Source organism: Danio rerio, chromosome 17, assembly GCF_052040795.2.
Source record: "Danio rerio strain M-AB ecotype USA chromosome 17, GRCz13ab, whole genome shotgun sequence".
Lineage (NCBI taxonomy): Eukaryota > Metazoa > Chordata > Actinopteri > Cypriniformes > Danionidae > Danio > Danio rerio.
Genome location: NC_141037.1, coordinates 30071191 through 30095791, shown reverse-complemented (window position 1 = coordinate 30095791; position 24601 = coordinate 30071191). Strand labels below are relative to the sequence as shown.

The 24601-nt window shown below is 38.8% G+C and overlaps 2 protein-coding genes across 23 annotated transcripts in view; both read right to left on the bottom strand.

Moving 5' to 3' along the window:
* Positions 1–19930, bottom strand: part of hectd1 (HECT domain containing 1) — a 30248-nt gene extending 10318 nt beyond the window's left edge. For 3 of the 18 annotated variants that reach the window (XR_015512381.1, XM_087288327.1, XM_087288332.1), the window contains exons 1-27: positions 19675–19930; positions 14796–15042; positions 11686–11920; positions 11371–11598; positions 10917–11198; positions 10486–10756; positions 10262–10338; positions 9782–9880; positions 9565–9679; positions 9044–9218; positions 8751–8889; positions 8492–8662; positions 8146–8368; positions 7778–8041; positions 7616–7692; positions 6649–6783; positions 6385–6531; positions 6198–6292; positions 5926–6031; positions 5682–5816; positions 5444–5583; positions 4990–5313; positions 4722–4888; positions 4077–4253; positions 1996–2691; positions 421–642; positions 84–217 (exon numbers count right to left, since the gene is read on the bottom strand). Coding sequence is in view for 17 of the 18 variants with exons in the window: in XM_087288327.1 (XP_087144453.1) it covers positions 84–217; positions 421–642; positions 1996–2691; positions 4077–4253; positions 4722–4888; positions 4990–5313; positions 5444–5583; positions 5682–5816; positions 5926–6031; positions 6198–6292; positions 6385–6531; positions 6649–6783; positions 7616–7692; positions 7778–8041; positions 8146–8368; positions 8492–8662; positions 8751–8889; positions 9044–9218; positions 9565–9679; positions 9782–9880; positions 10262–10338; positions 10486–10756; positions 10917–11198; positions 11371–11598; positions 11686–11920; positions 14796–14935 (4974 nt within the window). In the remaining variant the exon portion in view is untranslated. Of the gene's footprint in view, positions 1–38; positions 218–420; positions 643–1995; positions 2833–3391; positions 3440–4076; positions 4254–4721; positions 4889–4989; positions 5314–5443; positions 5584–5681; positions 5817–5925; positions 6032–6197; positions 6293–6384; positions 6532–6648; positions 6784–7615; positions 7693–7777; positions 8042–8145; positions 8369–8491; positions 8663–8750; positions 8890–9043; positions 9219–9564; positions 9680–9781; positions 9881–10261; positions 10339–10485; positions 10757–10916; positions 11199–11370; positions 11599–11685; positions 11921–14795; positions 15043–19674 lie in introns of those variants that run through there. The other 15 variants (XM_087288323.1, XM_087288326.1, XM_087288324.1 and 12 more) reach the window with 9 other exon arrangements.
* A 315-nt stretch (positions 19931–20245) lies between these two features.
* heatr5a (HEAT repeat containing 5a) overlaps positions 20246–24601 on the bottom strand; it is a 42270-nt gene continuing 37914 nt past the window's right edge. For 4 of the 5 annotated variants that reach the window (XM_087288679.1, XM_087288681.1, XM_087288680.1 and 1 more), the window contains 4 exons: positions 23984–24208; positions 23756–23907; positions 22223–22433; positions 20246–21785 (listed from right to left, as the gene is read on the bottom strand). In XM_087288679.1, coding sequence (XP_087144805.1) covers positions 21484–21785; positions 22223–22433; positions 23756–23907; positions 23984–24208 — 890 coding nt within the window. In that variant the 3' untranslated portion in view covers positions 20246–21483. The remainder of the gene's footprint in view (positions 21786–22222; positions 22434–23755; positions 23908–23983; positions 24209–24601) is intronic. The other variant, NM_200478.2, reaches the window with a different exon arrangement.

Here is a 24601-nt window from a genome sequence, read left to right as displayed (position 1 = left end):
CTTCACTGTACTATTATTGAAACTACAACAGGTTTTACCCTATGAATATGAACGTGGTAACCAAGGTTGACCCTGGACCGTACCAAAACTTCCTCATACTCCTGTTCCTCCTGATTGTCATCCTCATTTTCATCATCGTCATCATCTGGCTCCGGCAAATCTTCTTCATCATCCAACTCTGCAAGCAAAGTGTTGGCCCGACAACTGTCCAGGAAGTCTGAGCAAAAGAAAGGCAATGAAAAGAATTAGGTTTCATGCTGCTAATAATAAACCTTTCAATTCAGAGAAAAACACTGTGAAGTTAGTTAATTAGCAAAAACATTAGGGATTAGACATCTGCAAAAACAGCAGACACACTAGAACAAGACAGGATGAGAGATTGTTTCTGTGTAAGCAAATAATAAATGCAATATGGCCTACCATAGAGGGAAAATTCAGCCTCCTGACCTGTGTCACTCTCGCTAGATGTAGAGGTCAGGCTGGTCGTCAGCGTGTTACTGAGCAACTGGCCGACGGACAAACCTGTAGTTGCCGTGGCTACATTATTGCTGCTGGTTACTATAGAGGTGGACATTGTAACAGTTGAGGTGGTACCAGTGGTTGTAAGGTTAGGAAAGCTCTGCGCACCCATAAGTGGAGAAGCTGCAAACAAAACCCAAAAACTGTGATTAGTCTACAAAAAGAACAAAATAAGCAGGTAACTGAAAAAGCTTGCTCTACAGGCTAAACATGCAAATCATGGCAGAATTAGAATCATGTTAATATTCACAGAATTGTTTAATTGTGCTGGATGTATCTCGATAATGACTATAACTAAAAAACAAGAAGTTTTAGTCCTCTATTAGTCCTGAAAAGGGTAAGGCAGCAAATCAAATGTCAATACAAAAAAAAATTCAAAATTACTAATTAATAATAGAATAAAATTAAATTAATAATATAAATTTTTAATAGGGATGTAATGATTCACCTGACTCACGGTTCGATACGATTCACGATACAATCTCACAATTTAGTCATGATTTTTAAACAAAATTTGAAACAAATGTAAGGTGAAGAGTCCTTTCATTTTGTTCCTAAATGTTGCACTTTTTTGCTAAATATAATAATATATTTTCTGCCATAACCAAATAGTCGTTTTAAAAACAAATAAAATATTTAAAAAAAAGAATGCAAACTAAAGAAGACCCATTAATATAAAAAACTACAACTGTGACTGTGCTGGGAAATATCAGAATATCTGTTTTCTGGCATAAGCTGTGGTCTTTGCACATCTACAATGCCATCTGCTAATGGAAAAACTGTTTCACTGGTGACTGAGATGGCTGGTGTAGAGGAAAGCCTTTCCTAAACCAGAGAGGAGTGTGTACAGAGGTAGTCAACAGGCTCTCTGATACAGGCGACAGGCAACTAACATAAAATACTAAATATAAAATTACTAATTAAATATTCATAAACTAATTTAAAAAGAAGAGGGTAAAAATAATATAATACATGGTTCTGTAACAGAACAACTGTCTCTTTTAGTCTGAAAAACATCTTCACACTTTCGATATTAAAACACTGATGCACCGTGTGATCTCCGCAGCACTTGTCAGAACAAGAGGAGCTGCAAATCATCTGGTCTGCATGGTTTGGCTGCATATAGATGTCTGTTACAGTACTTTTTCAATGTGCTGATGGTTTATGTGTATTTGTTGTTCTGTTAGGTGTTAGTAAACGTCTTTTCACAGTATTTATAGTTCTGGTTTGTCTTCACCGCTGTCATTTTACTCTGCTGCCCCACCTCTTGCTTAAACAATTTTACATTAACTCATGGTTTAAAACGAGTGACTGTTGAGAAACATTTCTAAAAAACTCTGACACTAATTATATTATAAATACTTCAAGGATTCCATTTTATCATTTCAATCTTACTTTCAATTAACTGGGAAAGCCAAAGATTACAAGAAAAATGTCTGCTACTGAATCAAATCAGTAAGTGGTAAAGATACTCACTGGCAGTGCTCATGACATTTCGTCCCAGCGTGTTAGTGTTGTTATCACTGCTGCTTCGGCTCAGGTTCATGTTGTTGGTGGCATTAGTGCGAGACATGTTGGGTGCCCTCCGAACGAACGACTCCATCAGGCTGGCCTCGCGAGAGGACAGGTTGGGGACGCTGGCACTAGAACTCATGGGTGCTCCAGCTGCCAAAAGTGAACTGACAGACAGCCGCGCACTGGTGGCAGAGCACAAGGGCCTCTGGGATGCAGCGTCTTTACTAGACGACTCTGAAACAGAGCTGACATCAGGCGAGCTCACACTCACGATTCCCATAGAGATGGCTGTGGACTCCGCTGACTGTCTAGTGCCATCAGGTCCTGGTGTTTTACGCTCGCTTTCGCTTCCTGTGTCTGCTGTCAATGTGCTGGTGCTGGAGGCGGAGCCAGCTTCGGCTGAGGAAAGCACAACTATGGGTTCTTGGCCCTCAGCTCCTGGGGGCCCTCCGATGACGCCTACTCCCTGCTCGAACAGGCTCTCGACCCTGCGCTCCACTCGGGTGGAGCTGAGGCTTATATCACTGCTGCTGGCCACGCTACACACGGAACTGCTACTACCCTTGCGGCTGGAGGAACTGGCCCCCGCTGTGGAGGATGAGCCACCCTTGTCTGGACAGTTATTTTTCACCAGGCTGCTCCAGGACTGCGGTGTGCCTGCAACAGTGGATGAGACAGGTTTGGGTGATGGCGCTGACTCAGGGTCGTACCCTGGCGCAAGCTTGAGGTCAAACTTCCCTTCCGCACCCATACGATATGAGTTTGAGCCACCGGCATCCCAGGTGACATCAATCCAGCCTGGAAAGTGGGGGAGGGAGGGGGGATATGAACGGGTGAGACCCAGCAAGAGAGCAAAGAAGGACAGCAGCAAGTCAAAGACAACAGCTTTTGCTCGACACTGGACCAGAAACCACAAAACAAACCAAGACCAATGGGTTGAGGTCAAATTCAGTTTTTATCTCTCCACTAAACCTCTTCAATTCATATTAAAACTACTGACGATAATCTAGGATGAAAGCCAATTCACTCTGGTCCAGGTGAAGCAGTGAGGTAGAAACATGAAGCACAGAAAATGACAAATAAAAATAAATAAATAAAAAAGCAGTAGATTTTTGCAAATGCCAAGCTACAAAGCCACTTAAGAAAAAGAACAGAAGAATCATTTCGGTCAGTGTCAAATACACTTGCAATGGAGTTCATTCGGAGCTTGCAAATTGTGACATCAACATGCACTTGACTTGACTGATGGAGACAGGTTAAAAAGGCAGTTTTACACACTGAAACATGGCTGCCCAAAGAATTAGTAGCAACAGAGTGGATGCTTAACAGAATATGAGTAGTACATCAAAAATGTTACCTGTTAAGTTGGGGGGGAGGGATAAAGGTTGCACTTCAAAATAGCAAACTAATAAAAACAAAAGTATGGAGTGACAGTTGCAGAGAGCAAAAATGAGTAATAAAACACTTATTGAACTTCAGAGAGTCAAACAGATCATTTGTTTAAATAATTTCTTCATGCAGAATAGGAGCAAGAGGAAAGCGCCACATTAGGAAGTAAACACAGGAAGAAAGACTGGTTTCGGATCAGCCCTATGCTCATTCATTATCTTTAATTACACAAAGCATCTGGGAAAGTTCTTGAAAATAAGAAGGGCTGGTCTCAAAGCAGTCCCTCTGAAGCATGCTGGGAAAACAAGTCCAATGTGTTTTAACTTTAGTACTGTTTTTACAGTGTGAAGGTCAGTAATGGGTAACTCCATCTCCCCCCCTCACTTGTGATGGATTTGCTGCAGAAAGCTCCTCAAAACATGCAAATGCACTTGATGTTCACAATTTGTTTCCTATAAACACTGAAGTATTACTGAACTCCATTGTTGATTGGCCAGTAAAGCACTTTTCATGTGGTCCGATGCACTGATGCCTTGAACACCGTTGTACAGAAATCTGCTAAAGCATTAGCACTACACACTGCGCTGTCCTATACAAGCTACCAACAGTTTGAAGCACACACTAAGATACACAAAAATGAAGCCATTCCTCACCATTGTGGGCTTCTCCAGTCACAGTGCCTTCTCCAGCAGGATTGCCATCCTGGTCTCGCCACTTCCAGTCAATGCCTCGCACCACCCGCGCTCCTGGAACAATGTACTTCATCACCTGCGAGCGAAAGAGTCGCCGCTGCCGTCTCAGGTTGGCCTCTGCCTCTTTCACTGCTTTACCTGACAACAAAGAACAAACAAGGACTTATTAAATACCTGAACGGAGCTATTTTGATTTGAGGCTACTTTTTCTCTATTTTAGCATTTTCGGTTTCCAGTCGACATGTTAATGATATCAGCTATTGCTTGAAACGATATATAGCTACATGGAAATAACAATAATAGTTTATTAAAATGAGTATCAGTAAATAAAACCCCTATTAGTACACATCTTTACTGCTACATTACCACTTTACAGTATAACCAACTGTCCAGTAAAATAAATTAGCACACATCACTGAATTTTCAATGTTGCCACCGTGGTGCTTTGAGAGCCAAATCCCAACAGAAAAATCAATATTATTAGACTACTGCAACTCGATTAATTACATTCCAAATATTCACAATCAACAGCTCTCAGACTTAGTATAATATTTACACTTTCAAACAATATGACAAAATCTTGCATTAGAAATGATTGGCACTTACCCAGCTGATCCTCACACACACCAGTAACAGTGCCATAGATCTCTAGACCAGACAGGGAGAGGTAGTGTGTTTGTCCGCTGGCATTCTTTCCCATCTGTTTAATACGAATGTGTCTCCAGCCCTGCTTCTCATCTTTGGATGGATCCAGAGGCCATGTGGCTGTTGACCTAATCCAAGAATGGGTCAAATTAGTAGGTGCACTAAAAAAGGCACTCAAAACAGTCAGAGCTCAATAACAGCTCCAACATACTAATTTTAACACCCATACCCTGGTTCATTGAGAGAGCTGTCATCTACGTGGGTGTAGAGAGTCATCCAGTTCTGACCATCTTTGGACACTTGAAACACCCAATTTCTGAGAGCGGACCGACCGTATCCACGAGCGTGACGAAGTGTGTATGCAGAGGGGACAAACCATAAACCGAGGTCAATGGCAAACCAGGCGTTTTTATCATCGTTGGTGTGACAGTTGAGGGCGGAGCTGTCTCTGCTCAAGATGTCTTCAAGTCGGCCATAAGGCAAGTTTCTGCCCTCGGAGGAGGTCACAACCACTAATCCATAAGCAGCAGGGTTCACCCATTCATACGCAGTCCTGAAGGAAAGCAGAAAAGAATTAACATCTACAATCAAGTCAAGTAGGTCACCTTGGGGTTTAGTGTATGAAATAAATACAAATTCAATTTCAATAAAAATGACCAGGAAAAAAGCACAAAGCTGCTCACTTTGCATTGGTACCAATCCAATACACAATTCCATTCTCATCAAAGTCATGCTGGTGCCTGAAGGTGAAGTTCTGGCCCTCTCTGAGCTTCCTAACGAAGATGAATGAGGACCGGTCAAAGTCATACCACTGCTTGGCCACCTGGGGAAGGATGAGACAAAAGTTACTTTTTCTAAGAGGCCTGTAAGAATACAAATGAGTCAATATAGAATAATAGGAAAAAAGAGACAACATCCTACCATCTTGAGCAGATACTGCTCAAGTGACTCAACAGTGGCCAGCGGCTCCATCTTCAACATTCTTCCAGTTCGATCAATCAGGGCTGTTTCACCTGGAGCACGTTCCAGGCGGAAGCGTAACCTCCTTGTCAGTATCTAATACAACAGGAAAACCATTCAGTGAAACTATACTATTCATAATGAAAGAGGTCACCATTTAAAAATGTTCTAAACTAAAAATACATCTGCAAAGATGGAGACTGACCTGTAAATTATATGTTGAGCCTGGGGTATCATATAAGTGCAAAGGTAGCCGCTCTATTGATTCCAGCACTGCTATCAGTTTGCGGATTAAGGCAACTGCGGGTCGGCTGGAGGTGAGAGAGAGAGAGGCATTCACATAAGACAAACAGACTACAAACAAATTCTCTCATTTCATCCTAACCATACAAATAAACTGCTGGTTAAGATGTAGACTTCTAAGAAGAGCCCAACAAAAACACAAACCGTTCAAGTGGAACATAATATACAGTTTACCTTTCGTCATCTTCATTTTCAGTGAATGCAGTCTTGAACACATTTATTCTTTCCATCAGAGGCTTACAATCATGTTTTATGTCAAGTTCCACACTCTGAGAAAAATAGTAAGAAGGTAATGAGCAATGAGAATAAAAGCTGACAACATGTTTACAACTGACAAAACTAATTTGTGTGTGTGACTCACATTGCTGAGGACAGTAAAAAGCGCTTGTACGAGGCCACTGCTGCACATTTCATAAGGAGAAATGGTGTTCTCATCCTTGAGAACTACTATTAAATTCTCTAGTGCTGTTTTCATGAGGTCTCGCCATGTGTTTTCACCTTCAATGCACTGATAAAAAAGAAAAAACACGGGAAAATTTTTTTGTTTTTTCGACCTCAACAACATGGGGTAAAATGAGAGAACATATATTTGCATTTCAAATTTGCACATTTAGCATAATTCTACCTGTCTGTTAGTATGTAGCTCCCAAGCAGACTCCAGCTGAGTGGCAATGTTTCTCAAAGTGACAACTACACCTCTCGGCATGCTCTCCACAGCCTTGAAATGATCATCATACAGATCTCTGGCCATGGTTTTCACCTACAAAGACAGAAGCAGAAACAGAATGTTGAATAATGTCATTAAATACATTACTTTAGGTAGGATGTTTTGAAAAGAAAATCAGCAAGGATTATAATACTTATTCCGCAAAGATCTATTACAATTATAAAAGACAATAACGTTACCCAAGATGCCAAATATTTTTTTCTGAATTTTCTATTCATCAGTTTCCTCAACAAAAACATCTTAGCAACCCCGAACATTTGAGCACATTTTTGGCCCTTTTCTGCTGAGAGCTGCGGTTCGGTATGTTACAGTACAGTAAGGACTTATGTCTGTTTTCACCAAAGGCACCAAAAAGAACTATGAAATTTTTTTTTGCATTTCCAGAGGGAAGCTAGCACAACAGTACCATACCAAAAGGGTAGAGCTAGACTAGCTGCTAAACAATATTGGTTTACACAGCAACAATCCATGGTTAACCCAACCTTGCCGTTTTCTTATGGCAAAGAGCCAGAGGCAAAGAAGCAACACTTAGGGCATCTAAATAACATGTGGAAAATGTGATTGGGGATGCTTTCTTTATATATTTAAAATAACGTACTGTAGTTTGCAAAAGATGCAATATGCGAACAACCCATAAAGCTTTATTCTGTGTATGAGTGAGGCTGATATTAATTGCAAACACTGGTGTACACCACATGTTCCCATGGTACTGTTGGCAGTGGAAATGCAAGCCTAATCAATGTACTGTATTTCCTATTTGTATTCTGCTGAAGTAACTCATTCTGCGCAGCAAAAACGAGGAATTTGTGTACTCAAGTCTCAATTATGCATGGTCAAACAGAGATTCAATCTTTATTAGTCATACCTTCTGTTTTGTTTTTTCCAATTTGGATTTCAGCTTTCTTCCTCGCTTACCAGTCCAGCCAGTAACAAATTCAGACCCTGTGTCAAACAGAAGCATTAACTTAGTGACTGGGGACAGATGCTTATAAAACAAACCTTTTTTAAACTTTTAATTGAAATGTACCTAGAGAAGTTTCTGCAGTGAAAGAGTGCTTAGTGCCTCGGTTTGACTCGAACACAAAGCCTGGCAAGTCCTCTTTGAGGATGGTGGCCTGCTGGCCATCTGAGTTATGGATGGCAATCTCACCTTCTTTCAGACAAGTGAGAGACCAATTACCCACAGTGAGTTTGGTGGGCCCTTGTGTGGACAGGATGGGCTGACTAGCTGTCACTGGTTTGACCTGACTTCTGGCACGCTGCAGCTTCTCAAGAAACTCACTTCTGCTTTCTACAAAAGGAATGGAAAGAAAACATCAGCTACTAGAGCTCACGAAAGTCGATGACAACATTACATCTTGCTCAAATTAATGATTGCCAATCAGGAAAACCTACCTGAGCTGTCAGAGCCTCCCTCTGGGCTTCCACTGGAGTACATGGTTGCTAGTTTACCATCTAGGATAAAACGGAACCAACCATTGCTGCCATTGGAGAGCTCCAAAGCCGCTGCATCACTCCAGATATAAAGGCAGTCTCTGCCTCTGATGATGGACCAGTCTCTCCAGTGGTAAGGCTTTCCCTGTTGAATCTCTTTGGCATCCTCTTGTGGTTCGTCATCCTGGAAAAAACAAAAATGGAAAATTTCAAACAATTTCAAGAAAAAGTTGTCCTTAATACAAATTGTTTATACAGATTAATTAACTGCACTACAATATAAAGTCTGGTATTAGTGGAGCCTGACCTTCTCAGGCTTGGCCTCTTCCTCATTTTCGTCATCTGACGTGGGTCCTGCCAGAGTGGACACCTTATTAATGACACCCAGCCTGGCCAGCTGATCTAAGAACACGTCACCTCCCTTATCCACTAGATCCCTAATGATCTGAAGTGCCAGCAGGTGACCATCATCATCATCCTGTGAAATAGTAAACAAGTCAGTAACACTTTAACTTCAATCTGAATAATTTTCAGAAAATCACATTTTATCCAACAAATTATCCAACCTCCTGATCCAGCACAGTCGCAGTGATCTCCACAAGTACAGTGGGCAAGTTGTGTCCAGCATCAGAATCACACACTTCCTTAAGCAGAACTTCAGAACTGTAGTGCACCATTTTTCTGATCAGAGCTAAACTAGCTTTCCTGTAAAAGAGATACAAAGAGTCTTTAACAACAAAACACTGAAGGTCCCATGGACTGCTAGCGTCAAAATAAAAAGGGCTACACTTGATACACAAGAAAACAACCAGCTTGATGTTTGTTTATTATTACGTATCTTAATAATGATGCTTTTCACCTTATTGAAGGCAGCATGGTTTGCTGAAAGGTCTGTGCAAATACTGGAAGTAGCCTTTTCAGGTAGATTGGCGCCATTTCAGGGTCACCTTTCGGCTCACTGCCTTCCTCCTCTTCTTTATTGACATCCTTCTTTTTCTTGTCATCCCCTTTGTTTACAGGGCACATCCAGTCTCCTATAGCAAACAAGACAAAAAACTTAATTTTGAAAAAAGGCAAATCCCCATTTTGTATTATTGGCGAGCACAATTGGTGTACATTTTACTAGTATAACCATAAACGTAAAAAAATATATACAAACACTACTTCATCTGCTATTCTAAATCCACACTACTGATTGAGTTAATGACACTCAATCTGGTTTAAGATGCTCAATAAAAAAGCCACGCTCTGAATATAATTAAGCCTCAATTTACACATGTTAGGTTATTATTGTTTGAACTAGTAACAGTCACTTTAATGATTATTTTAATTCAGTCACTAGATGAAATATGAAGTAGAGACAAAAGTTGACAGACTTACCAGGAGACTGGAGAATTGCTACAACCTCGCTGTGTCCCCTCTCTCTAGCTTTGTCTAAAGGAGTTTTCCCATCTTCATCTCTCAGGTCAGGGTTGGCCCCATGGCGCAATAGAGTCTGTTGGAAAAACATTTGCCATTACACAAACAGAAAATTACACAATGTGTAATGAATGTAAACATACAATGAATATACAAAGTCACATGACAAAAACTTTACCTTGGCTACTTGTGGCCTGCCAAAACAGGCAGCATAGTGCAGGGAGGATGACCTTTGACCTCTATTGACATCAGCTCCTCTCTCGCAAAGGAACTCCACCTAAAGCAGGTCAGAACACAGTGTGAGATCTTGCAATCGTCAGAAAACAATGTTCATCTGTTACACTGACCTCATTCTTCTAACTTACACAAGCTATCACCAGACCAAGAGGGTCAAGATATCAGACTGTATTGGTTTTCATTATGCATGGCATTTGTAGCACTGCTGCTGCCGGCGTGTCAGCCAAAATTACAATCTCGACAATTCAGCCATGTCTTCTTCACATAACCGTATTGTGCAACATAAGAATATTGCCGTCCTAAATTTAGCACATAACCTTTATTCACAAGTCTGCTGTTTGTTTGCTCATGCTGTTGCATTGTGTCTGAAGGCAATGTGTTGCAACATGTGGGAACAAAAAAAAAAAAAAAGAAAACTTACCATTTCTTGCGTTCCAAATGCAGACGCCCAGTTTAAGAGAGTCTGTCCTACATCATCCATGAAATTCACTTCAAATGCTTGGAGAGAAAAAGAAAATATGCTCAGCAAACACTGAATGACAAAGTCATTCAGAATGTAAATACAAAGCAACTTCACTCAATTACTACCCTCCTAAAACGAAATATTAACTTTATTATATTAATATGCACTATATGAACACTTACCACCGGTATCAATGGCATCAATGAGAGCATCGGTGTCTTTGCTGCGTATACAGTCAATAAGCTGTCGGTGGGAGCGTTCCCCGGAGCTGTCGAGACGCCGCAGCCCAGGAATACGGCCTGTAGACCCAGCTGTGGATTTGGGCAAAGCCTTGCGGCCTTCAAAGAGCAACACCAGCAGTAAGTCCACCAGCCGCATAGTGTCCAGCACACACCGCTCGTCCCCCTGTAGAGCACTCTCCATAGAGTCGGGCAGCTCTGAGCGCAGAAGATCCTAAAGGAGGATGGCAAACACAATTATTCATAAATGTAAACAGCCGATACTGGAATTTCAATACATTTCAGAAATGTTCTATCATGACAAACCAGATAAAGCACACAGTACTTGTTACATTTAGCAAATAACAAGAATGTTCTGTGAATGTACATCTTACATGCGTGACAAGTGGTGAGCCTCTGCAGAGTGTGGACAGCAGGCTGACGATGGTGGACACTTGGTTGCTCAGTTTCGAGTCTGCAGCAGATGGAGCGGCTCCACTAGAGGTCCTGCCAGGCTTGCAGGTGGAGGAGGGTCCAGATGCAGTACCTCCTGCCGCAGCCATACGGGACAGCAACTCTTCTGTCAGTCCATGCTTTGCTAAAGGGGCTGGGTCAACTCCACGTCTTGTAAACCGGTCCGCCAGTGAAGCGAAGCAGCGCAGAGCTCCATCAGAAACCTGTGAACGACACCAATATGTTCTTCATCTAACAACTGTATGTCATTTGACCAAATAAGTCTTTTACATAATTTATTCATATGGAGACAAAGCTAAACTACAGGTAGTGTAATTCCTCAACAACTTGAAAGAAGATTTATAGTGGTGGTGATGTCTATTGGTCATGCACTACCTGATGGTCTTCATGTTTCAGCAGACTAGAGAGGGACTCCACGCATGTCTCAAGGGAAGAGTCCTGTGGCTCCATCTTACTGCAGAGGCGAGAAACTACTGCCATGGCAGAGTGCAATGTGTCTTTGTGCACAAGATGACCGCTGTCCCTAATGAAGCTCAACACACAGTTCAGTCCTCCTGCTTCAAATACAGCTCCAGACTCCCGAGTGCAGATCAGCTCCAGAACCTGATGACAAGAGACAATATATGGTAATTTACCATTCAAAAACAACAATTTGTTTCAAGTCAAGGCAAGTAATATAATAACATCTACCTTTACACATTGTTCAGCCAGATCTCTGCTGGTCCTGTTGTTGAGCTCCACCACCACCAGCCGGTTACACAGGGCTTTGATGGCTCCATCTACTCCCACAATCCTGCGAGTGCATTCAGCGGACACGTCCAGGTAGTAGGTGATGGCTCTGGCTGTCACTTCCAGCACATTATCGGGTGCACTCTCATCCAGAAAGATCTTACACAGTGCTGGAAGAAACGTCCGTGGAGGACACCTGTGGTGATAAGACAGCAGATTGTCAGAGTGAAATGAAATGATATATTTTAGGGCTGCACAATATGGAGGGACACTGCAGATACATGATTAACTTGCTAGAGAGTACAATAGTGATATGCAATGAAATAAAATGAAGATATGACAAAATAATACATGTAGATAACAACAGAAAATGACATCCAATATAGGTTGCCAGTTCTTGAGAGATAAACAAATCTTACAAAGTTAACAGCCTTTTACTAAAGTAACATGCAATATATCCCTCAAGTGACATTCAGTGTAAAGTATCAGTCATCATTACTAATGAAAATGAACAGTCTATTTGAACAATTGGGAGGTTTAATTTACATGAGCAAACTTTATGCAAAAAAACTGCTCATGCAGATCAGTGTGCTTGGGTTAAAGAGGTTACTCTCATTTCCTCTTCATGCAACCATCCTCCTGATCTACAGTCTTTAACAAACCCCTTGTGACCGAGCTTGGTCATCAACAATAATAAAAAAAATACTCCCACACAAAAAAGGTGCTTCCATCTTTGTCTTGATTCTCTTTAACAGTTCTAGTGGCTTTCTTGTCTTGACTGACAATGCAGTTTCAGAAATAATCAACCACCAAATGTAATTTTAGAATAGCCAAGACAGGTAAATACTGCTCCAATCTAGAATGAACCCTTTAATAATGCATGTTGCTTTGTAAATATAAAGACGGCAGATATGTGTGTACTTATAAATTTGGACAGGGGAATTTTTTCCCCTAATAAATAATTTAATATTTACGTTTTATGGATTCTCTTTATTGTTCAATGAAGTAAAAAAACATGCAATTATTAAAAATTTGCCAATATCTGTGACATTATGGGTACAACATTTATATATTAACAGGTAATGAGATTCTATCCACAATAGAAACACCTTTAGATTTAGACATGATGGTTTAAATCTCATGCCTAATACACATTGAGAGAATGCAGTGTTAATTTTAAAGATTCAGTATGTAAGTTTGACATCCAGTGCTTGAACTAGGTATTGGACTTCTGGTTCAAAACACACCCAAGCGCAGATTGCCAGATTGATGACACCAACAGGAGTGAGCCCGACTAGAGCCTAAAGGCTGATTTAAGTTGTGTTCTAAATAAAAGCAACGAAAAGAGATAGAAGGAATATTTTTCATATTAAAAGGCATTTTTGTCCTAACCAACACCTAAATTTATATTTTAGCAATGGCTTTCATTTCTTGCAGCTGAAGAACAGAAAACTATGACAATTATCACCTAATGTACACCTAAATGTGCTTTAATCACTGTTAAATGTTTGTGTGCCATTTTACATAACATTTATTACTACTGAAAGCAGGAGCAGATAGTTTACCTCAGTTGTTAAAAATAAAATAAACCATTTGAAAAAGAACTGTGACTCATATCAACACATATCAGTAATTTAGCATGTACATTTAATAATGCTTAAGAGAGATTTAATATGTATTAATTCAATTATAAACCTTGCCATTTTGTTGGAGTGCAGTGAGTGCACTATTCTGTGCTTCTGAACGGCTGTATTTAAATTTCTGTCCCGTGTCGTCTGGCGCAAACAGCCAAATTGCTCATCACTGCGTATCTCCTCACGTATAATGTTGTTAGGACACGGGGTTACAATGTAACCTGCTTACCTAATATTTATGTTCGTAATATTTATATTATTTGCTAAATAATAACCACCTTATGTGAAACTCTGCATCTGTATTTCAATTCAGAGGCTGTTACTGTCATATTTCAGTTACAGACATACACAGAGCCCTGTTTTCCCACAAAGACAACCCGGAGTACTAAAATTTAATAGGCAAAACTGGCATTGGACGGGTTAAATGATTAAAATAAAGACAGCCATTCTGAAACGAAATTCAAAGCAGAATATCTAACTCTAGCCTTGTTTTTCAGATAAACAAAAATGTTCACTTAATATGTTTGCAGATAATTAAGAAACATGCTATGTAGGACTGGGCTGATAAAACAATATCGATATTTATTGACAATACACCATTGTCAATAACGATATTAAAAAAAAAGTTTGATATAAAACACTATAACTTTATTAAAATGTGGCTGCTGAGCGCATGCCTTGAAAGAAATGCCAATAAACTTAAGGTTATTTCCAATAGAGGTGCACGGTTTGGCGCAACTACTGTGTAATTATTATAGACACTTTTCAGATGTTAATCAACCTTTAAGTTTGCTTTGATTGTTCAGTGTTTACATTTTGTAACGTTTTATTTATTATGTTTAAGTTTGAGTCTCTTTAGCACTTTATTTTTTTATAAGAGATAAGAGAACAGATATTTTTGCTTATTTTTTGGACTGTTAAAACTATTTGCCTTAGTAAATTAAAATAAAAGGGTTAAATAAATAAAAATTCTAATATTCCTGAATGAATTGTCATTTTTTTTTTTAATAATTAGATACCGTATGATTTTTTTTAATGTATTTCCCAGCCTTAATATTTTGGTATTTTTATGCTTTAGAACAATCAAAAACTTACATACAGTACCTTTAAAGTGCATGTTCGCATAAACATTTCCATGTATTGGACATATAATCATATATAGAATATTAAATTCAAGAGATATCAAAAACAACTAAACGTACTCAGTTGTTAATTTGAGCTCTGCTCTTTTTAACATGATAAACTTTTATTTTGTATTTTACATGTACATTTTTTTTGTTTATAAATGTTTGCTTATATTTACTGGTATTAGCCATCATAATGACATTTACATTTGGTACAACAAACAAATTATAGATTTACTCTGATCCCATTTAAATAGGAAAATATACACCACCCACCAGAACTGGCACAGTAACAGCATAATAGTACACTCACGTTTCGAAGCAGCGGTCCACATTGTCTGACATGAGCAACAGCATGCAGAGCTGCTCCAAGGCGATGAGCTGCATATCCCGCTCATCGCCCTGTCCCATCTGCAACCATTCCAGCAACGTGTCCGGGTCCACGTCCGCCATGATGCCCCACTTCCCAATCCACCCGACACCCAGTCACCCTGCCAGCAGCAGGAGAAAAATGAACAGGGGCAGTCACTGGTCCTCTTGAAGTCTCATCAAGTCTTCACCTTAGTAAGAAAACAACAGAAAATATGAGTGTGGAAATGACATCTGGGATACATCACTCAAAACCCTCTGCAATGATGCCTCAGGGCTAAGCTTCACCTTCTCCCCCTTGATGATGTGTCTTTTGGTGCCGAGCTGAAAACGCAGCTCTTGAGTAATTGAATGATAACTCTTGGGTAATAATGAACCGGGTGGAGTAGATGACTCTTTGAAGATGTATGCACTTGAAAGGTATACTAATAGGAGTAGATCAGACTATAAACATGATGAACTGTTGCCTGTAATCAAAGCACTGAAAGAAATCGGTGTGATTAGCTGATTAGCAAGCCTGGCCAACAAACAGTTCGCATGATGATGAATAGTTCATCAATGACTCACAGTGTGTGGCCCAAACAGCCCAGCTCTTCACAGACACACAGCAGGCAACACAAACTGAGAATCACTAGGCTTTTATTGTTCTGAGAAACAAACCATTAAAGAGCAGCACTTTTCTAAAGCAGACAAGCTGAGCTAAGCATTGGGATAAATTCATAAGAATGGCAGATTTATGTGAAGTAGCAAAAGTCTGTCCTTCATTACTGCCCGGCTGGCTGCAGACAGGCTTCAGATGGATACACCAGCTTCTTAGAGGCTAACAGAGAGATCCACTTATCAACAGATTAAGAGGCTAACTTGACTTGGGGAGAATGTCCTGTTGAACTTGACAGTCAAAGCAAGTGTTTAGGGCCTTATCCACACTTTTACTGGATGCAAAGAAGAAAATCTTGAAAAAAAAACTGCCCTAGAGTAATTAGTGTTTATGCTGGCATTTTTAAATGAAACTAAAGATTCAAAAAAAAAAAAAAAGCCTTTTATGGCTCTTGTAGTTTTTGACAACTTACTGAACATCCAAACATCCGTTTACACATCATGCTATTTTTATCAGTCAAGTCATGATGATGTTCCTATAAATGTGTGAAAGAGTGTTCAGCACTTTGGGCAATGTTGTGTTGTAAAAATGTGCTATATAAATAAACTACTACTACGACAAAAAAAAAAAAAAAAAACATCAAGAATTCCTGTTCACACACAAACATTAAGATCTGCTTTAGGAATACGAGAATCATGATGACAATCACAAGAAACAAACAGGTATGCTTGAGTATTTTATTAGGTCTTTTTAGTCGCATCTTCTGAAGTTAAGTCCTATTTTTGGTTTGATTGCTCATTGGCATTAGGCCTGTCACAATATCTATTTTTGTTTTATGAAATATTGCACCAAAATATATTGCGATAAACTATATTATTGTAATTTTAAGGCCATTTTATGCCACTCATTATATAATGCCTGAATGACAACACAGTATTATCACGATGCAAGTACTCTATTCCAAAAAACACACAATATTTTATTCTTAAGAATTTTCATTTAATAAGTCATTTTAACCATTTAAAATTGAGGCATTAGAATCAGAATGTGAAAACTAATATCCTAAATAAATAATAATCATAATAATAATAAATGTAAAAAAACAGGTGCAAGGTAAAAAGTAACAGAGATTGCGATATCTGCTACCAGATCTCAGATACCCACATGAAAAAAGTAGTAATTCATAGTGGATAAAATAGTTTTTTTTAACCATACTGAGACTAACACCTCCAATAGAGACAGAGATGTTGCACTATCAGCTTAAATGTTTTATGTATGGATGATATATATTGCATCACCAAAAATAATCGAGGTCATGTCCATGTACTGTGTGACATATCGATATATTTATAATTGTGACAGGCCTAATTTGCATTTGGTGTGTTCATATTTCAGCCGAAACAAACAAGTTTATTTGGAAGGGGAACAAGAAGGTGGGTTTTTTTTTGTCACACCATGGCATTTACACTTATTCAAATGAACTGCATTAACAGCAAACTCACACCAGGGCAGTTTAATTGAAGCAAACTTGCTAATTGTGAACACCCCCTAAATGAGTTTTAAATATGAAAGTCGCCTGATTGTAATCAAATTATACAATTGCAGCATATGCTTGCACCAATTAACTTTTTAATCTATGAGAGAACATATCCTGAGTTGCTCTTTCTGGTTTTGTAACCTTAACAGTAACACTGGACCATTGTGAAGCAAACAATGCATCCAATATGCTAGACTTCAGAAAACAAGTTATGATGCCATAGCCCTGGGATACACTCTCTCTTGGAAAGAGAACTCTGAAAGTTTACTGTAATTATGCCATTTTCAAACTAATAGATATGTTCATTCCCAGTCGATTAATCCACTAGACCAATAACATACAATTTATATTCATAACATCAAGTTATTGTTAAGGTTCTGTTTGTAGTTTATTAACTAAAACCTATTAAAGCCCAAAGTTCTGTTTTGATACATACACTGTAAAACCCAAAAAGTTAAGGTAACTTAAACCCCTTGAGGAAAACTGGTTGTAACAAACCATTTAAGCTGAAAAACTAATCCTAATGAGTCTCCATTTGAGTAAATGAAGCATTTTGAGCAAAGTGAACCCTGATAAATGAAGAGAAGTCAAACCAACGGAGTACTGTAAAACCCAATAAGTTTAGGCAACACAAACCGTTTAATCAAACCGATTGCTACAAACCATTTGAGTTTAAAAACTAATCTATATGAGTATTGTGAAACTACTGCATTTAAGTTGAATGGTATTGAGAGGTATTTAATTAATGTATTGCCTTCAACACAGAGTTCAAAACTCATTTCAAATTAGTAGAATTAACTTTCAGTAAATTTAAAGTTAACGAAACTCATTTCATTTGACAACTTTATCAAATGAAATGAGTCTAGTTAACTCAAAAGTTTTACAGTGTACATTTCTAAGGGTTTTCAGGGAGTGTTCAACCTGAATGTTTGGTTTGATAATTAAAACAACTCTAATGTGATTTCTCTGTTTATGTGGTTCATTTGAAAAAGTGTGAATGCTGTCATCTGCACCTTGGTGTACATCAAACATGCAAAGCTTGACTGCTGGAAAAAAAGGCCTCAGTGTCTACCAAACCAATACCGATGTGGTTCAACTGAAATATGAATACAACATAGAACAAGGGCACAGAAACGAGCCTAAAACAGGACATGACATCACAAGATGAGACCTTAAAACTGACAGAAAGCTCTGTCTCTCTAGGTTTTCATGTCATCATAAAAATGTTGTCTGCTACATTTTAATACAGGCATTGGAAATGAGTTTGAGTGTTCAACATGGAAATTCCTGGCATCGTTTGGACTCAACACATTTTATAAATCATTTAGGAGTTATTGGCTGATATGGAGAAAATACAATCATAAGTATGTACAAACATTCACATTCAGCCCAGCCCACTGCATTGTTTTTGGGTGGTTACAGAGTTTTACAAACATGATCTGTTTGTTTTCCCCTTTTACGTTCAGTCTTGGAAATGAAACGTCGAATGCCAAGTGATCAAGGATCGTGCATTGTTTTCTTTATTTGTCTGGACCTAACAAAACATCATAATTGAACTACAAGTGTAAATAAGCTTTGATCGTCTTGGTAAAACTATTTATTTAGCTCTTCGTTTATTTATTTAGCGTGAGCAACACATTCACACACGTGCTTACCTTTAAAGTTATTAAATAAAGATTAGACTAATCAAAATGTCTAATAGTAAAATAGATTAAACTAATTAAATGTAACTACTAAAGTATATTTAGTCAGTTGTTGTTCTTAGAGCATGGAGATCAATTCAACTTCACAGCAAACGTTCAGCTTTATCCGTGGCTCTTACACTCAGGACATTTGATGTTTCATGGACAAACATGATTCAAATGATGTTCTTTGACTTTCTGCCAGTGCAGCTGACTAAGGAGTCAAAAAACAACTTGATTGCAGGCGATGTCATCATGTCAACAGCCTATACAACAACACAGTAAAACTCACCTTTCAGGAGGACACATAAGGTGTCTATGAGCGCTAACAGGTCACCAACAATATGTTTGATCTACAAAATAACGTCGTTTGTTTAACTTCATGTATTGCCATCTAACACGATTCTGAGATCAGAGCAGGTGAACAAAGTCAAATTAAACCTGAACACGGCTCATAATAAACAGCATAACGATATCACACGAAATAACCGTGACTGTTCGTTACAGAAACAAGTTAAGCAAAGAAATAATAATATATTCACGTCCAATCTGGTCCTGATGGCCTCTTTCTGGAGCTCAAACAGCTTATGTTAGCTTAAACGCCATGACAGACTCTACAAACGTTTAATTTCTCGTTAACAATTGTATTTGACTATATGTTTTTCCCACTAAAAGAGTAAAACCACTAATAAACGGCTGTGAAAGCGACACTTGGCTAGCTGGGATTACGTTAGCTAAAATGCGTCCTGTTAGCTTCACTTCGGGAGACCTAATTAATCCCAAACTTCGTTTACTTTATTTGAATAACGAAGGAATATGTTTTCCATCCATACATAAAATAGATCTGAAAACATTTTAACGTTGAAAACCCAAAAAACAAAGACACACATCAGCGGCCTCCTGTTTACCACTAAATCCGCGAGCTAAATTTGAGTGAAAGCCCGAGGCCTCAACGCGCCTCTGAAGCAGAGACACAAACCCTCTGCCGACACACACAAACACTCACCGTTTATCGCCGAACGACGAAAAAACACACACAGGGTGGACAGAATTCGTCTCGGAATGAAGTTGTATCAGACGGAGAGATGTGAATATTGCTTCATTCCCCGCTTCAGTTGGTCGTAAGGTAGAGGTCAAAGTGAACGGGAAGGCGACGGGTGAAATATCGAGTGAAATGGAGAGCAGACGAGAGAACTAGTCGAAGCTCCGCATATCACGAGGCTCCGCGGCAGCAGCAGCAGCAGCGGTCAGAAACACGCAGCGATGCGGCTCAGCGACAGGGGGTGCTAAAACACCTCGCCTTCATCGAGGTCGACAAAAAACAGATCAGACATTCATTCACCTATATTGCGAAATTGTACAAAGTGAACAAAGACGCTCGCTGTCTAATATATGAAGCAAGCTATATTTGGTTAACGTATATCCCAAAACTACTTGAATGCATTATCCGTTTTATCGATGAATAATAACAAAAGAGACATATTTAAGAGATTTTAATACATATTTTAAAATGAAGACATACTATACACTGAGGAATGTCCCTCCTAGGTTTCACTGTAGAGTAAAAACAGAGACTCTTGAAGCAAATCTAGATTTTATTCTTGTAATATAACCAGAAAATAAATGTTATTTTTGCATTATTATATAATCTGTACAATTTACATTATACAAAATGTAAGGTTACAAATGCATAATTGTATTGATCATCACAGCTTCTAGAAGAAAGCAGCACCTTAAGTCTACAGAATATTTGTGGAAGAATGTGTTTTGTGTTTTCTTGCATTGTAAACTTGTTTGTAGTATGTTAGTGTATTAAATATTCTGCTGCTTGTTTAATGTTTTTGCTCACTTATGATCAGTCTAATGCTTAAACTGCATGTCAGAAGTGAAAATAGATTAACTGTAATAAATGACACCAACACAGATTTGCATGCATAATCTCAATACACAAAATCAAACTACTATTTCGAATGCATGACAACCCATTTCAGCCACATAATAAAATAATCATGAGGTGTGAAATCTTAATTGAGATTAAAATTAACAGTTGTGATGAGAAAAAAAGTACAATCAGTTTTAAGATAAAAACTAACATTGATAAAAAACATACCAAATTAGTTTAAATAGACATGAAAAGTAACAATTCTTGATGTAAAATTGACTTCATGACCACCTTCTTCAATTTTAATGTTATTATTAACAAACAGTGATGTCATTTTGAGCTTTTATATCATAAAATGTGACTTTTTGCTTCAATTTAGATTAATACATACAGGTTTATATGCAGTAGAAATCACTTCCATCCACAGTGCAGCTATATTAGACATATCAGTGAAGTTATACAATTAAAGCATTTGTTTGTAATGCTTTCTTATAAATACATTCACAACCCATGTATCTATCTTTAAGCAATTAAAACTACTAGACGACGTGGTGAACTGTATATGAAAATTCAGTAAGTAACTGACGACCAGCAGAGCAGCTGATTTTGCACCAGGCTGAGTTGTGAAATGCAGCATGTTGATGAGAAATTAATGATTTGCATTCTTTAAACAGATAATAATAAAACCCATCACAAAACTGCATGATGACTAAAATAGATAAATGAAAGCCATTCACTTCCAGGATTGAGTCGATTCCTGTAAAACCCCTTTCCTTGCTTTCTTTATGTAAATAAGTATTAATATCCTCATAGAGGTTAATGCACTTCTGAAACGGACTACAATTATTAAATGACACAAGTTTTAAAGTGATTTATCGTTAAAACACCACTGATTAAAACATTCACTCAGTCATTTCTATCGTAATACTGGATTCAGAGGAAATTGATCTTCAGTTGAATGCTGGGTGTGTTTTTGCTGATGGCTGGAGGTGCTTGTGCTTTAGAGTTCACGCTCTCCTGGTTCCCCTTGACTGCTGCTTCCAGTCTGGCTTTCATGTGCGGAGCGGAGGCCATCAGCGCTTTTAAGACAGCCGAGTGCTGGGGGCCGATGCGCATGAGGTCTCTCAAGGCAGATTCGTGCAGCGAGCGAGAAGCCGCCGGAGCCGATGCCAAAGCATTCTCATCTAAGAGGAGGGAGATGAGGATAGGCAGCAGCACAGCCACCAGCTGAGGACCTTTCATGGAATCAAACAAATACTCATTTGATTATCTTCGTATCCTAAATCAAATCAAATCACTTATATTGTCACATCATGACAAAGGTGAGAAGCTTAAATGCTGGCTCCAGACAAAAAAAAAAAATAATAATTAATAAAAAACAAAACAAAAGGATTGTCCGTTTTAGCATGTACTTAAAATTGAGCTTGTTTCTTCTGTTAAATGACAGTAGCCATCTATAGATGTCAATGATTACCAATTACCAGCATTGTTCAAAATATCTTCTTTTGTGTTCAACAAAAAACAAACTCAAAGTTTTAAATGCACTTAAGGGTGCTTAAATGGTGATTACATTTTGAAACAATATCCCTTTAAGATTTAAAGTTATTTAGAGCCAATCAATTCTTAATATTGTTATCTTAACTGTAGACTGTGAACACTGGCAGTGACTTACGGTGAGTTTCATCCGCAGCAAACACTAGTGCTTCCAGGGCCCGGATTGCATCTTGTACGGCCTGTAGCTCTGCTGGACCTTGAGGACGACTCTTTTCAGCTTCCTCCAGTTGAGACACCAGACGACCACCTAGAGCCAGAATAAATGGCCTTGCTACTGGTGCTGGGCCTTGAAATAAAGATAATAGCAACTGGTAACTCCTGCTCAGCACCTAATAGAGGAATAATAAAACAAAAAAAAAACATTAAAAATATATATATCATGCAGAATTTGTAGGAGCAAATTAAACCACCGTTTCAAAATATGGGGCTTGGTAAGATCTTTTTAAATGTTTTAAAACAAAGCCTCGACATTTACGTTTTTCTAAAATGAAATAAAAATATGACATAATATAATATAATATAAAATATATATATACAATTTTAATTGTCTATTTTTAAATCTGCTGAATATAATAAAATGTTTGAATAAAGTAATTTAAATGTAATTATGCAATTGTAATGCTGCGTTCACACCAGACGCAGAACGCACGTCAAGCGCGAGTGATTAACATGTTAAGTCAATGCAAACGCGCGAATAGACATCCTGCGGCGCGATAAGCACGGCACGAATGACGCAAATGGCGTGGTGCAAATTAAGAGTTTTGCGCGCCGTGTTAACCAATCAGAAGCTTGCTCTTGTAGGGGGACCGATTGTGACGTAGAACCTGTTGATGGTGTCCCGGGGGAAATCTTTCAGCCGACACCGACAACAAGTCATCAAACTGGGCTTGGCTTAGCCAGAAGCACAACTGAAAGCCTCCGTCATCCAGGTTCAGTTTCTGGAGGAGTTTAGGAGCTCACACAACTGCATGCACCTCTGAAAGCATGTAGTGGACTCAGACACAGTCCTAAACGTATCGACGCTGTTTTTCAGCCTACATAAAGTACATAAACACTGTTATTTTCTTCATAATATCCATGATAGCCTTTTAGCAACGAAGCTACAGTCACCGGGCAGACAGAAGCCCTGCCCATCACGAGAATCCGTGTCTGTTCTGAAGTGAATTTGACACGCGAATGAAGCGGATTTCACATGCGAATGAAGCGGGGTTTGACACGCGAATGAAGCGAGTAAACTCAAATGTTCACGCGGCTATTTACGCGCGAATAGCGCAATTTATCCGCGCGTTCCGCGTCTGGTGTTAAGACAGCATAAAGCTGAATTTTTGGCAGCTATTACTAAAGTTTGACATGATTGTTTCAGAAATCATTCCAATAGGTAATAGCAAGAAATGTTTCATGAGCACAAATGTTAAAAATGCTTTGCTGCTTAATTTACATTTCATAATTTAGTAGATGCTTTCATCCAAAATGACATACAATTGAGGAGCTTAATACATTTTTTCTCTCAAAGTAGCATTTATGTGAAACAAAGATCCTTTATAAAAAATACCATCGTAACATTTATAGTTTAATGAATTTAATCCGACCTTTTAGTATAAAAAAATATTTAATTTCATAAAATAGCTTTTATAATTGCCCCCTCACTTACCACGGGGTCTTTAGAGTCCAGACTTGCTCTGAATGTCTGGATGCAGCGGGTTTGCAGTGGCTCTACAGAGGTGACCTCAGCACTGGCGTACAGCAGGAAGATGGTGAGCGATGTCAACATGGTGACCTCATCTACTCCAGGCTCCACTTTATCTGCTCAAGACAAGCTCTGTAAGTGATTTCATATGCTGAAAACAGTGTAGCGACGAGTGATCTGACAGAGAATTACCTGTACTCCAGGACTCCAGGAGTGTGTGAAGTGCGCATTGCAGTAGCTGAGTCCAGGCCCCACGACTCTTCTCAGCTCTGCTCATGGGAGAAGTGAGAAGAGTGCGCAGGGCCTGCAGGATGCCTGACACCAGCTGTCCACTCTCAGTTCCAACAGAGCCTTTCACCGCCTCTTTCAAAACCCCGAGCAGCAGATACAGCACTGTGGGCAGCACTGACACACTGCCTGCAGAGGGAGGAACAAAACCGCATTCAACTGATCAAAACTGAACTACAGAGGAAAACTAAAAACACAACTGAGACATTTCATCTGAAAGCATGTCAGAATGTTTGACAGTGAACTGTGCAAATGTCTGTGATTTTAATAGTAAAAATACTCAAGTAAAAAATCTGTAATCTTGTCAACAGTATGTATGGTGAACAACCATAAACCGTTAATAAGTTCCCAGAATTCCCTGTGTGATACTTCACTTTTAATGCTTTTTGTTGACATTACTATGGTTCTTTTGTTTTTGTTTTTTTAGGTTTATTCCCATCAGTTATGTAGATTAGAGTTCTGTGTTACATCTACATATCAATAAATGTTTATTAAATTGCTTACATTTTTAGTGTTACCATG